Genomic DNA, 15815 nt, shown 5'->3' on the forward strand with positions numbered 1-15815 from the left:
TTAAAGTAAGAATGAAAATCCAAGTTAAAATTAAAATTGAAATTCAGTATTAAATATTATGTATTGTAATTTAAAATAAAAAGAATTTTGAAGCTAAATATTGAAAATAAAACAAATTCAAAAATCAAATAATAGATTTAAAATTTAAACATCTTTGATCAAAACTGACAAATTTATATTTCCAAGATTTTAATTTTAATTAAAATTATTGCATATTGTCTTATAAAGATAATTTCTTAACAAAATGTTTCTTTGTTATACTTTTCTGTAAAAATTTTTAAGTTATTGCATTATTATTATTGGCAAGCTTCTTAAGAAAAAATAAAGAGGCAAAGAGATCGATTCGAAATTTTATGCCAAATGTTCAAATATCTTTTGTATTTTTTTTTCTTTTCTCTTTTATTAATCATAAGATATAATAAAGTGCCAGAAAGGAAAAGAGGCGAACTGGGCAGAAAAATGACTGTGTAACCGAACTGTGTAATCGAAAACCGTCGTCGCATAGTGAAACTTTCGTTATGGATGAAATTTAAGATGATTGAAAAATGCATATCTCTATACATATCATATAAGTGGATCAGAATGAATCATGTATTGATAAAAAAGAGAAATGTCGTGTACGACTTAATTTTCATATTCATATCTTTGAAGATTAAATTACTAATTCTAGACTGGAACTGTCTTCTCAAATTATGATTTTATTTAAAGCGACTAGGTGATGATGATTATTTTAAGAGTCCAAGATTATTGTTTTAATTGTTAATTTGTTATGATTAATAATTTGAAGAATTAAATTCAATGACAATACTTATTTCAAATATTAAAATAAAATTTATCAAACTTTATTAGCAAATTAGTTTTTTTCACAAAAAATGTCTTTGATAAATATTCCTTTTTTAATATTTGAAATAGACATATAGTTATTTTCCGAAATCCTGTACTATTTTATCTTATTCGAAAAGATTCGAAGAATTTGATTAATTTTAACATTTTTTTTGATCGCATGTACATTAATATCACAGATATTTTATTAAACGAATGATTCTCCTTCGAGTGACGGATATCGATTAATTCTTAATTCTCACCATATCGATCGCGTGATTTAACAAAGAATTTTCGTGACGAGTGCGCTATAGAAAAATCATTTTAGAAAGGCGTATTAGCCACGCGTACCTCTACCTTATTAACTCTACTATCGCTAAACTACTCCTACGTTTCTATTCAAGTGTGCATATTATATCTGCACGCATATTATATTGCGTAGATATACATACACACGTATAATTCGTTTCGGTGAGATACAATACTATGAGAATAGACTTTACCAGGGAGTATAAAAGGGAGTATGTCTCGTCAGGTCCATATCAGTTTCAATAGTGGTCCCTGCATCGTCGCATCATTGTCATCATGAACGCTATAGTGAGTAATTATCGTACAAATTATTCGTGAAAAAACTCGTGCTTTTTTATCATATATATCAATAATTAATTAATCGTGACACGAAAATTTTTATCACGTATAATCTAGGGTCAGTTTTCATATATAATATTAATTTAGATTATAACCAGGATTGGGTAATAATTAGTTGATTAGTTAAAAGTTAAAAAAAAAAGTTAAAAAGTTAATAATTTTTAACTCAATTTAGTTATTTTAAAAAGAGTTAACTTTTAACTTTAACTAGTTATTTTTAAAACACATAAATTTAAACTTATTAACTTTCCCCCCAAATTTATTTGATGATTCATATTATTATTATTTAGAGTAATCTAATTTTAAAATTACAATCTAATTTAATATAAAGTGAAATAATGCTTTTCAAAATTTTAACTTTTATCTTAATTAACGTTAATTTAATCTTAACGTAACTTTTATTGAATTAATTTTTTATTTGTATAACTTTTAACATAACTAAATTAATTTTTTAACCCATTAACTTTAACTTAATTTAGTTTAAAAAAATATATAAACTTACCCAACCCTGATTATAACATACATCATCTTCAAAATAAAGGTAAAGGTTTAATTATAAGCCGCACTTATCTTTGAAGATGATACAAATTATAATCTAAAATGACGATAATATAATATAATAGCAGAGCAATATATAAGCGAAAATATTTTATTAGTTCACTTCTTAGTCACGAAAAGGATATCCTCAGATATCATAGTGAATATTTATTGTTAGAATGATAATTGATTTTAGTCTTATGAGTCGAATTTTTTATCATTTAGTTATTTTTAACATATAATAATCATGAAATACAAAATCCTAATAATCATATGATACAAAAAAATTGTTTTTTAAAAATCATGAAGAAGCTAAAAAATATGCTAAGTGATTTTCCTGCTTTCTAATAGATTCTGTTAACCGTCCTCGGTCTGACAATGCCTATTTTTGGCGAGGAGACGCAAGTGAAGAAACAAGACAAGAGAGGCATTTTAGGCTTAGGCCATGCTGGATTTGGAGGATCTGCATTTCAAGGCGATTCTTTAACGATTGGAACTGGTAATATTTATTTAAACTTATTTTCTTTTTCATTTAAATTTAATAGATTAGCGACAGCGTCACATATCTGGGTTTCACATTGTAACGATCAAAATTATTATACCAAATCAATTTTTTTTAAGTTGCATTTATTTACTTAATAATAATTTTTCTTAACAAATCTTAACAAATAATTTATAATAAAGTAATAAAATTTCTTATGTATAGAATAAATTATATAATAAAAGAGAGGAATTAAGAGATTTTATTCTTTTTCATTTTAATTTATATTATTTATCATATTTATATTTATACTTTTTATTTTTCTAACAATTTTTTACACCTCTCTAATTTCAGGTTACGGGCAAAGCTATCTCGGTGATGGTTCTCTAGGTCATGGTTTTTCTGTGCCTTCCTATCCCCATAGTGCGCCGTTATATTCATCGCAATATTCCGGTGGTTTGGGATACGGCGGTTTGGGATATGGTGGAAGAAGTTACTCTTCAGGAGGACTTGGTTATTCTTCAGGAGGACTTGGTTACTCCGGGATAAGATCCGGATACGGTACAGCAGGATTCGGATACGGTGCGGGATCTCAGGGAGGACACGGCATTGGTCTTAGCACCGGTTATCGTGGATGGTGAAATTACGAGCAATATTAATCAACATCGATATGACTCTTTTCTCGATTCTTTCTGTATTTCTTTTTTAACTATTTAATTTTAATGTTTGTATCATGCGGTTTCTGAATAAATTCTTTGTACTTTTTAAAATAATTATGGAATACCTTTACTTATAGCTTATTGCGGCGAAGACATCAATTAATAATTTTATTAACAGTGAACGTATAAATATAAATGAATTTGAAAAATAAATGAAATTTCGATTACCACAGATTCATAATATCTCCGAAAAAGATTTAGAATCCTTGACTCTATGTCAACTATTAAAAAAGAAGATGAAACACCAATTATATAAGCTTTGTACAATTTACTTCTAACAAGGAGATTAATACCCGACAAGTCTTCTATTTCTCTCTCATGCCTCTCTCTCGTTTTCTTTGACTCCATAATCGAATATTTATTTATCTATTTTTTAAATAGTACCCTTCTTATACCACAATCATATTTTAAAAAATCATAGATAATTAATTAATGACAATCATTATCTATATTGGTAATATATTAAAGTAATTTATTATTTTAGCTTAAGCATTGATATTTCGTACAGCGATTAATTTTCTTCCCTTAATCTGATCATTTAAAATGAAATGCTTGCACATATATCATTACGAACATAATAGGGGCCTTTGTTTTCTTAAATTAAATTAAATTAAATTAGAAGATGATTGATAAAAAAAAGAAACAATTTTATACATATTGGATATTAATTAATTAATTTTAATATTACGTTATTAATATAATTAGTAATATTGAGATTAATTTTAATTAGAATATTTTACTTAGAAATAATAAAGATAATAATAAATATAATAAATTTAAATACAATAATGAATGTAAATAAATGTAATAATGTATTAAAGATTTTTCTCAAATAAAAGATAATTGATTTTTATATGTTTCAGTTTCTTACAATCGGCAAATAGAATTTCTCTGTTTCTTACAATCGGCAAATAGAATTTCTACTTTATCATAATCCTTAATTCTTGCTGCTGCCTTCAGAAGTGATATTTATTAGTTGACAACAGGACGACACTAGGTTAAAAGTTTAAGAAGAAAGCATATTAATTACAATCATGAATGTCCTGGGCAGGAGTATAATGAACATAACAAGAACTTGCATAACAAGTCCTACTGGAGGTACGAAATCATTGTGTGATGTAATTTTAATATTTTCTTGATTATCTAACCTACAATATTGATTATCTAACCTCCAACTTTAATAAAAAAGCAAAGATAATTATTTTAACAATGAAAAGTTCATTTTTTTTTGCACAAATAACTTATTTATTGTTTATCAAAAATTAAATTTCGATCTGTAGAATAAAATATTCATGTTGTAATTTATAGATTCTTCTATGTATCTAATATTGCGTATAGAAGCTTTATATGCAATCTTTGGCATTGTTTTATATGCAATTTTTTGTCTGTTTTTTTTCTAGGTAATGCGTCAAGTCTTACAAAATTCTATGGAAATAGTTATATCCAAGGTAATCCTACCTAATATACATCAGTTTATTTAATAACGAACTGACATCTTATCCTTGGTATTAATAGGAAACTTACTGAATGCCGCAAGAACATGTGTGAATTCAACATTGCAAGGTAATAAAACATTCAAGTTTTTACATACATTTTTAAATACATATAAGGATTATATAATAATTTTTTTGCATTTACAATAGGTAATCAGTCTTTATATTGAATGACGTCCACATTTATATCAAATATTCATATATTTTTGTTACAATAGCAATTTGCCATTGGCCTGCTATTATATATATATAAATAATATTGTGCAGTTACTTTTTCTTGCAAAAATTTACAATTTTATTCAATATTACTTTTATTTTTTCTTTTATTTTTTAAATTAATTTAATTTATTACTTTTATAATAATTTGTGAAAAATCTATGAAGGAAATCTTTAAAGGAAATCTACTGATATTATTTAATTATGCATATACATCCTTATTTATAAATAATATTTTGCAGTAATTTTTATTTTCATAAAAACTCACGTGATTTTATTCACATTATTACTTATTATATATTACTTTTAATAAATTTTAAATTATTACATTTAATATAACCATCTTGAGAAATCTATTTTTTAAAATTATTTAATGTCGACTATTAATGATATGCAACATTAGTGAAATGTTTTGTTTCCTAATAAGAATAACAGGTGATTTAATGATAACATTTATCTTGAATTGACTTTACATATTTTACATTACACAAAAGTATATAAAATTAAATTAAACGCGTATATGAAAATAAATCCACTTTAGCCATAAAAAGAGAAGGATATTCTTGATAATCAAAAATCAAGATGCAGATTGGGATTTAAGAGACAGATCGGTAGTTTGATAACTCACTTACTGAAATATATATATACTATGTGCAAAATGTTAGGAGCACACTCCTCGTGTTTCCTGTAACTGCGAAATGGTCCTCGAGAGAACTATTATATAGGCGCTCTTTCAGATACCTATCTCTGCGATTTTCTTGGGTCCGGCAAGCGCGAAAGTAGTGTTCGAGATTTGAAGGAAGTCGGCCAAATTTCCCATCGGACATTCTTCCGCTGTGAAAATACGTCGCAGCTTTCACCTCTTTGATTCCCACAGAGAGATCTCAGAATACAGAAAGGGATCCTATTCGCAAGAAAGGGCTCGAACGGCGTAAAGACGGTGCTCTGTGACCGACGACGAAAATCGTTGGGAATTGAGGGGGTGACGTGTCCATTTGCGGTTGACCAGTTGTCACTGGGGAGGATCAGGATGTACGAGGACGGTTTTCGCGTGTTTTTCCCTTTCCGCTTTTCTCGCGTCCCTACAAAGGGCTCCCCCCCTTCCCTTCATATGTGAACCATTCATGAGAGGGCCGCTCATAAGAACGTTTGCAAAGGATGCCTTATCTTAATTGGAGATTTCGTCATTTTCGTAATCCTGTTGCTTTCAGCTGCGCTTAGTTTCAGGCTTTCATATTACAAATATCTGTTTTTAATATTTCTGTTTGCCACTCGATCAAGAGATTAAGTTATTTCATGTTCTATATATTTCTATATATTTTTCACACATTTAGAAGAAAACAAAATATATATATTTTTTTTAATTTATTGTAAAATTATATAATTATTCAATTTACTAAAGATTTTTTCGTCTAAGTATATGAAAAAAATTGTATAAATTAAGTATAAATTAATAATTTAATATTTATATATTTATATAATTAATAAACTAGTGTAATAATTAATAATTTAACGTAACGAATATTGTATGTGTGTTATTAATTATTTATTTTCAACATATTACATAATATTCGACAAACATTTCGAATTTTTCAATCAGTAAATGTGTGACGAATGAATTTTTCCATTACATAAACTCGTAACTATAATAGAAAAAATTTTTTTAGCGGATCAGGGAAACAAAAGGTGGAAGAAAAGGTAAGTTTTGCAACTATGCAACAAAGGCGCAACAGCGATGCCGAAAATTTTCGCAATGTAATCTTGCGCATTCATCTTCGAAGAAAGGGGTTTGCCTTTCGTGCATAATAGCGTCTCTTGGTTTAGTTAACCCTAACTTAGGTCGGATTAGCCAGTGTCCGGCTTTGGACATCTGTCGTATTGACGGACGATGGTCAGCCGAATCCAAAGTGAACAACAATAGTACGGTTCTCTTGCGCAGATCGCTGCGATACGTCACAGTTCAGCCACATCAATGAAATTGTCACTTTCCCCTGACATTTCATTTCCAAAGAATGATTATTTCGTAACGAATATTTTTCTAGAGTGACTATCATATTGTTCTCGTTTCGAAAAAATTTGTCTTTTCATCTGTTTCCAAATTACATCTTTCTTTGCAATATGTCAAATTTGATCGATGATAGGGAGTATTTAAAAAAAATATATACATGTCTTTAGAAGAAAACAAAATATATATATATATATATTTTAAATTTATTGTAAAATTATATACATGTATATATGTCTTTAGAAATATATAATTTTAGAATTGAGAATATATAAAGATTGACGCGTATTTAAAGAATCTTTAGATTACAATATTAATGTATCAGTTATTTTAATTTAAAGATTACGATTTTTTCAGACACTTGATAAACAATCGCGAGTCAAATATAAATGGCATGATAAAAAGAAACAGACATAAAATAAGTAATTGTATAAAATATAATTAAAAATATTAAAATCAGATGTCTGCTATATGGAATTTTTAAAAAGTTTCAAAGTTCATATATTTATATTTCAAATATGTTTGAAATTAATTTTCAAAATCATATGATTAAGAGAAGAGTTAAGATTTATACAAGTTTTAATTGTAAACCTTATAAATAAATTTATTATAAAATATCTTGAAATGATTTCTTCAACATTGAAATAAAATTTATTTTGCGAATGAAATACTTTTATCTGTTCGTTCAAATATGTTTATTAGCACCTTGCTATTTATTAAATTTTGTAAAAATTGTAAAAAACGAGAGATTCAAGCTTTAATAAGATAGCATTTTCGTACGAAAGAAATTGTGTTTCTTGTGCGAAAACACATTGTTTTTGCATGAATGAAAAGAAATTGCTTTCTTCACTGTAGGAAAATTCATTTTTCACATTTTCACCGCGGGATTCTTTTCGCATAAAACGACTGGTTATTAAGACGAGTTTCGGTCTCTTTTTCGGTTTTCTGAAAGATCGACTACAAAATAATTCTTGAAAGTGTTAACATTACGCTTTGCGTGATATTAATTATATCACGGTTGTTAAATAACAATTTTAAAATAGAGATTTCTCTCTCATAACGTTTACAAATTTACTTGATGCTCATAAATCAATCACTTATATACATTGATAAATATTTTTACAGGAAACAATGCGATTACACTTCAAAGAAAATGTTTCTTTCTTAGAAATTATGCATACTTTCAGAAAATCAAAAACTCTTTCGCAAAAATACTTGTAAAGAGTTCTCAATTTTCTGAAACCATGCAAGGGTAGTTTCATTGTAAATCTTTAGAAAGTAGACCTTATCGAAATGTGTTCCGTATTTATTAAAGAAAGAAGCAAAAGGAGTTAGATATTGTGTGACATAATAAAATATCGCTTTTGTCACGGTATTCTTAAATTACCATAATGTTTTTAAATGATTTTAAAACTATATAAATCTCTTTCACGATAGAATGGTTACAAAACATTGATTAGCTTAAATAATTTGTAACAAAATTTTAAAAAATTTGAATACTAAATAGATAAATTCAAACATCAGGAAATGGACCAATTAGTCAGAGTTTTGTAATCTTCTCATTTTTTCATCATTATAAATCAATCATACAAGTCAATTTTTTTCTTAGTTTTATGGAAGATAGTCTAAAGAAAAAAATAGAAAGAAAACTAATCTTAATTACTGCGCTTGATTCTTTCACACACATGAGCTATTTTCTTATTTGAATTTATATTTTATCTAAATTATTTTTCGCTCAGTTGCAATAAAAATGATTGCACAATTATTATTCATATTTGTCTAGGATTAGAACAGATCAGATTAGGCAGTACGTTGTGGCAAATGATCAGGAGAAATGGGCCGTACAAGAAACGCAAACCTTCGAAGAATCCTTTTGGCGATCAGCCGTTTATGAAGGGTGTTATTTTGAAAACTGTTATTAAGAAACCGAAAAAACCTAATTCCGCAAATCGCAAATGCGTCATTGTACGATTAACGAACGGCAGGGAAATGACGGCGTATGTACCTGGTAAGTTTTGTGTAATTCATTACTTACAACAAACAGACCTCTCAAGTATTTTCCAGCCACTTGAAGAGTTTAAGTAAATTAAATTATTTCAGGAATTGGTCATAATTTACAAGAACACAATATAGTACTCTGTAGGAGTGGCCGATTGCGAGATGTACCTGGTGTTAAAATAAAATGTGTTCGCGGAAAGTACGACTTGCCGCATGTAGCTAAACGCGAATAGTTTATAATTAGCTGTAATTAATGTCTGTTTACGTCAGACGTAATCTTTACCATCAGAGAGGACATTACCGTTAAACACTTTGATTAATTATATACAACACTTACAATAAGTATGTATAAAATAAAAATAATAATTATTTCTTAAAATGTTTGAAAATGATATTTTTCTCTTTCTCTCTTTATTTTATAAGAAACGTATGATTGAAAAATTTCTGTAACTCATAATAATATTTTAAAGTAGAAATATTTCTAGTATCAATTGAATCGAAAGATAATTGTAACATTTTCGATAATTCTCTCAATTCTAATAACTCTACGAATTTTTTCAATAGGCCCTTTGGAACAAATAATTATATGAAATGTTAAAAGAGATTTATGTTTTAATATGCAATAAGAGAAATATACTTGTTCAACGTAAAGAGTTGCGTCCAACTATCGTTAATTAATTTTTTTGATTAATAATACGAAAAATAAAAAGAAAAAATCGTTTCTACAAAATATAATGTAAATATAACTTAATAGATTTTTAATGAGCATTGAAGATATTTTCGTTACAAAATTGATGTTAATCGATCACGAGATTGGAAAGTGATTTTCACGGTTTCCGAGACCCTTTGCAAATTGCGGCCCTTTGACACAGTTTTGGATCTGCACCCCGCATTCACCGTTACCTGAACCATGCGGCTTAACGGACAATACACATCGGGATGTCACAGTGGGAAAAGGGTTGTGGCACAGCCTCCGTCCTCTTCACATTATTACGGCCGTGAACTTTACGCATCTGCAGCTTGCAATCTCCTTGCGCCCACGCAGCCACTCGCTATTGACCATATGACATGCTGCTGACCAATATTCCGACATTTCGGGAAGTCCGGCTCTCAACCTGAATTAGAACCCTTCGTCAAAGAAAAGCGACAAAGGAAAGCATCTTGCATAGGGAACTTGCATTTTCTTACGTGAGAAACAATAAAGAGATCAGCACCTTTTCCTTGATGTATTCGTACCTTTTCTAAACCTATACCTATCTATTTTCCATGCGTTAAAATTACGTTTCAATCGTATATCAAATTTATATTTTTGCAAAACTAAGATAATTGTATCGTAAATGTAGCTTTTTTAAATTTAAGCCCAGAGAGAATTTAAAAAGTATGTCAAAAGTTTTTTATTTATATATTTATTTATATATTTATATATATTATATTTAGTACACACACATATATATATTTCTTTTTAGTTGCATAATTTTAATTAAATGTAATATGTGTGTGTGTGAATGAGAACCTGTTACAGAATACGCTTCGGGTTGTCTCGAGGGATGATGATAGTGCCAAGCGCCACGAGGCGTGCGTACGCCAGAATGTTCCATTAACTTTCGTAACGTGTGTTCCCTTTATTTTGTGAGAAATACAGCTGACGTCATCGTTAATTATTACTCATACGTAATGTTAATTGAATTCATTGATAATACATTTTTTCAGGAGGAAGCTAAATCATAAAATTGATTTATTTATTTTTGAAGTTTTATCTATGTTTTTAGAAATTATTTTTTGAGAATTGCATCTTTTATAAAAATATAATTTAATAGAGATACATTTTTCTGATACTAAATTTTATTTACATAAAATAGTTTTATTTTTAAATTTTGATTTTTCTCTCATTTTTTCATAAAGCAAACGAATGCTTGAGCTAAAATTAAATGTGATGGAATCATTAATTATTATTATTAAGTAATCTGCTTAAATTTATATATAAATATTATTAAAATACATTTTGATATGATATTACTAAAACACATTAGAAATTAATTAAAAAATCAAAAAGAACGGCATAAGCCATTATGGCTTATATCATTTTCTTTTTGTGTCTTTGATTACTTGAGCCAAGCTTCTAATTATTAAATAGTAATTAATTATATATGTTGAAAGCATATTTTGAATATAAATCTATATAATAACACAATCTATATAATAATACAATCTGTATAATAACTTTGAAAAATCCTAATTATTATGCTGGAGAAAAAATTACGTGTGATAAAAATGTAATTAATTTAAGTTGTATTATACGTATGCCACATTTCTGTATGTTAATGTAATTTGAATTTCGAATTCCTTTACTATGAATCAAGAGAGAAAACCACATTATAATAAATACTTACTATAAATGGTAACTACGTAAATATCAATTTACATATCTCGATCTTGTCGCCTTAATAAATTTTTTTATTGACATTTCAAATTATCTTGTCAATTGCACTGGACAAATACGATGCATAAATCTGCTTATGATGAAAAAAGTACACATTACATGTTCTCGAAATTTAAAAATATAAGCTGGATTTGTGTAAGCTTTCTATTAAAATCCTCTCAACATCTTACGCACTTGAGGAGTCATAATACATCTAAAATATTAATTACCATCTTTAATTCTTTTATCCAATCTTTAGTTATCTATTAAAGTTATTTATTAACTATTAAAGTTATTTACTATTAAATTTACTATTAATTTATTTACTATTAAAGTTATTACTATTAAAGTTATTTATTAACTATTAATTATTTATTAATTATTAAATCATCTTAAATATGTTTTATTATATTTTAGATAATGAAATAATTAAGATTGTGAATTTCTTAATGTTTCTTAATGAATTTCAGCATATATTATATACTATGTTATGCTTAGCATATATTATATACTACAATGTTTCAAAACTTAATATCAGTTGTGTACTTTTTATCAAGAATCAATGTAATGATCATTAATGAAAAAAAAATATAATAGACTATAAAAGATATTAAAATATAATTATTACAGGACTCCCTCGTGTACGTCGAATATATGTTTATATGTATATTCATATATCACACCAAACACAAAATTATTATTAACTAATTAGTAATAATTTCGCTAATCAATCAATTTGAATTGTTGAACATCGCGAATTAATCGATCTCATTTTGATTTAATCTATAAATTGAAATTCGGCAAAAAACAATCTTACGCATTCGATAAACATGTGTACTAAAATATGTAACTAAAATTCTGTTTGAAATACAGAAACGTTTTAAACACAGACGTGCACAAAATGTTTTCCGACACACATTGTCGCGACGAACTGATTCAACAAAACGATGACGATACCGAAAGAAAGTTTACAATACTCGAGTTTACAATACTCGAGTTTTCAAATGACTACGACGTTCTAGAAGAGGTTTCTCAAATAAATGTCATGAGTAAAGGTTTTTCATGGTTCAACTCTTTGCCGTTCAGCTTAGTAACCGAACACCATACTGCTCCGAAACTCGTCCTGCTCTCGTAGTTTGACTACTACTGTTTACGAGTATTTCATTTCATATATATGCCCAGCCGTGCCATTATTTTACATATATAATATTTAATAACATTATTAACTATTTAAAAAATTAATATAAATATCAGTGAGATATTTAATATGATTCTTAAGCCTTAAAGAAATATTTTATAATTTAAAATCTATAAAAGATCTATCTATAATCTAATAATCTAAAATATATATTTATTTAAAAAATATTTTATATATTTATGATATATAAAATTAATAATAAAATTATACATTTTTGTAATTTATAAATAATTTAATAATTAATCAATTCGAAAAATTAATTTGACTTATAATTTATAAATAAATTATAGTTTCTTATAATTTTTTAATTACAATTTCATGAAAAAAAGAAGATTTTTCTGTTATCAGATACAACTAATAATATAAAATATAAAATAATTTCTCTCTTTTTTTATAAAATCAAATATTTAATCCACTTAAATTAATTTTTAAGAATAATATATGATTGTGAGATATTTTGCATAATAATAATATTTACATTTTTTAAATTTGACAGATTGTCTCTAGATATGTTCCTCCTATATATTTTTTCTAATATTCCCCAGATTACAGCTTAATCAAATAGCTATATCAAATTTTATTATAAGTAATTTTGATTATATCCAATACTCGTTTGTCGGAGAGATCCATTTGTATGGAGTGCAAACAGAAGATTCAATGAAAAAAAATGTATTTGCGAGTGATGCAAATTAAATGCGAAATGATCTAACGAATGATACTGTAAAGCGAGGAAGATTTTTCTGGGAGAGACAAATATAAACGATTATAATGTTAAAAAAATGAAATTTATATATACGAATTTTATAAATTCTTATAAATTATAAATTTTTCATATTATTTTCTATGGATTTTTTTAACTTAAATACTTTAAACGCCATATACAGACTTTGCTCGTAAAATGCAGCCACAGAGATAGCTTTTTCAAAAAAAAGATCTCAATAAATTTGTTTAATATAATATTCAATTTATTCGAAGAAAAATTAATGATTTGCCCTAAAGCAAATATCCATTCAGAGTTATTCTTTTTTCATCTATTATGAATTCTTTTGATTTCGAATGTTATTTTAACTCTTCTCTTTATTTCCATTTTACCTATTTTTTTTTTCTCGAAGAAACGACATTTGTTTGTTTCCTTCATTTCTAACAATGATGTTATTTATGACCAAAATCCACCTACTTTGTAACGGCTTTCTATTATGTATTTCTATTTCAAAAATTACAATATGTGATGGAGTCTGGATTATGGTCTAAGCTGATCAAGAGGAATGTTAAAATTTACGACTCTGATTGCATGAACTGAGGCTTTATAGTAATTTTTAAAATGATCTCTTTGTAACCAAACTAGCTAACTTTAAATTTCTCTAAACATATACATTTATCAAGATAATAATCATTCATTACAGTATTTTGTGTAGTTTAATTATACGAGAATAACGTTATATGTTGGATCAGTTATTGTCTGAAAATAATCAATCATGAAGAATCTATAATTGATGTCTCCATTTGCAATCGATAAATAATGAATAATAATTTTGGATTAAAATTTATGAATCCTGAAGCGTAATTAATGTAAAAGATGTGATTTTTATTACATATATATTAAAAATTCAGATTGTATGCTGAAAATTTTGATAACGATCTAATATCTTTATTAATGGTAATGTAATTAATTATTTAATTTAGCTTCTTACATGAGTCATATAGATAAATACAAACTCGATAAAGTATAAAATCAATAATGGATCGCAGATAAATTGATCATGACTTACAGTCGAGAAATTGTAAACAAGAAATCACGTAAACATTGCGTGTTAGAATTTATGTGGCAACACAATACGGGTATACTGCGTATAAATATATGTATTATATAATATTCTTTCCATATAAATTGAATTGTTCCTCTCTAAAAGTACAGAAAATGAAAATGATAGAGTCGATCTCCGTATCATTCGTAATTTTTTATGAAAATATAAGAATGCAATTTATTTAAATGCACATAATTTTAAAAATACATTAAATGAGAATATTAATAAAGATCCTCTCCTTCCCAATTGTTTAGAAATTATTTGATATTGATATATCTCAAATTAAAACAAATATTTTATAACATATTACGTATTCACTTATATTCTCTTCGATGAATTTCAATCTGAATTCTTGATATATATGTAATAAAAATCACATCTTTTACATTAATTACGCTTCAGGATTCATAAATTTTAATCCAAAATTATCATTCATTATCAAATAAAGAAAATTTAAAATGATAAACGATGTGATAATTGCAATTTATTATTCGCAAAAATGAAAAAATATTTGCAAGAGAGATTGCATCCCTATTTTTTCGTCATTCGAGAATATGATCGGTGCTAACGGTACATGGCTATTCATGACAATCTCGCAAAAATCAGGCATTTCGATGAAAAAGTGACGAGGTGGATCCGGAGTATCCGTCCGATACCGTTAACACTATGGTGCACGTGAGTCTGTGCGAGGGTGCGGCAGATGCAAATAGCGAACGCATTCATCCGTCGTCCGGGACATCGGAAAATAACGGGTTGCGAGTCGGCGTTTGCGGCAACCATGGAAAATGTGGGTTATGCAGCCAAAAGAGCAGCGAAAATTTGTATACATGGGAAAGAGGAGGCGGTACGATGAATTGAGCACGGGAGTGCTTTTCTATGAATGACAGGATGCTTTAAGCGGAGCCTGGAAGAGACGACTAAATTTGGCGTGATCGCAAGACATAGACATAATGAGAGGGTTGCCTGGGGTAAGTGAGTTGTAACTCGAGAGTACTCTTGTTCCTCTGACAATTTTCATTTTTATTTTACGCATAACTACATACACATAAATTGTTCTTCGACGCGAATCAAGGATAAAAGAGGAAAAAGCATGAACGATATAAATTTTCATGAGATAAAATTGCGATTTCTTTATTCAAAAAAAAAATATTGGCATGTGAATATATCTCGAGCTCTCTGATTATGATTATGCTTTTATTCGATTTAACTTGTATTAACATTCATTGTTAGAAAAAATAATTACTTTTAAGATGTAACCAGTATTTTTTTTATGAAAAATTCGATTTATCTTCTCCCGCAATTTCATTCATTTCATTTCTTTTTCATTGTTGTATAAAATGTTTTAAAATTACATAAACTTTTAGAGATATAAAGCACATATCAATTTTTGATTGTTTTGATTTGTGTTTTATGACTCGATAAATTTGACGTACAAATAGAGGTGCAAATAGAAAAAATGTATCTCTATTTGTCC

General features: G+C 27.3%; 2 protein-coding genes across 2 annotated transcripts; both read left to right on the top strand.

The window, feature by feature from the left end:
• The first annotated feature begins 1370 nt into the window (after nt 1-1370).
• LOC112638580 (keratin-associated protein 19-2-like) lies at nt 1371-3253 on the top strand. Its single transcript, XM_025410575.1, has 3 exons — nt 1371-1419; nt 2359-2506; nt 2843-3253. The coding sequence occupies exons 1-3, from the start codon at nt 1408-1410 to the stop codon at nt 3127-3129; spliced, it is 447 nt and encodes a 148-aa protein (XP_025266360.1). The 5' UTR covers nt 1371-1407; the 3' UTR covers nt 3130-3253.
• Nucleotides 3254-4167: 914 nt separating this feature from the next.
• On the top strand, nt 4168-9251 carry LOC105247929 (40S ribosomal protein S12, mitochondrial). The gene is made up of 5 exons (XM_011252395.3): nt 4168-4305; nt 4608-4655; nt 4723-4770; nt 8705-8929; nt 9022-9251. The coding sequence occupies exons 1-5, from the start codon at nt 4242-4244 to the stop codon at nt 9150-9152; spliced, it is 516 nt and encodes a 171-aa protein (XP_011250697.1). The 5' UTR covers nt 4168-4241; the 3' UTR covers nt 9153-9251.
• Nucleotides 9252-15815: the final 6564 nt, after the last annotated feature.

The sequence above is a fragment of the Camponotus floridanus genome, unplaced genomic scaffold (assembly GCF_003227725.1).
Source record: "Camponotus floridanus strain SB8 unplaced genomic scaffold, Cflo_v7.5 scaffold324, whole genome shotgun sequence".
NCBI classification, from domain to species: Eukaryota; Metazoa; Arthropoda; class Insecta; order Hymenoptera; family Formicidae; genus Camponotus; species Camponotus floridanus.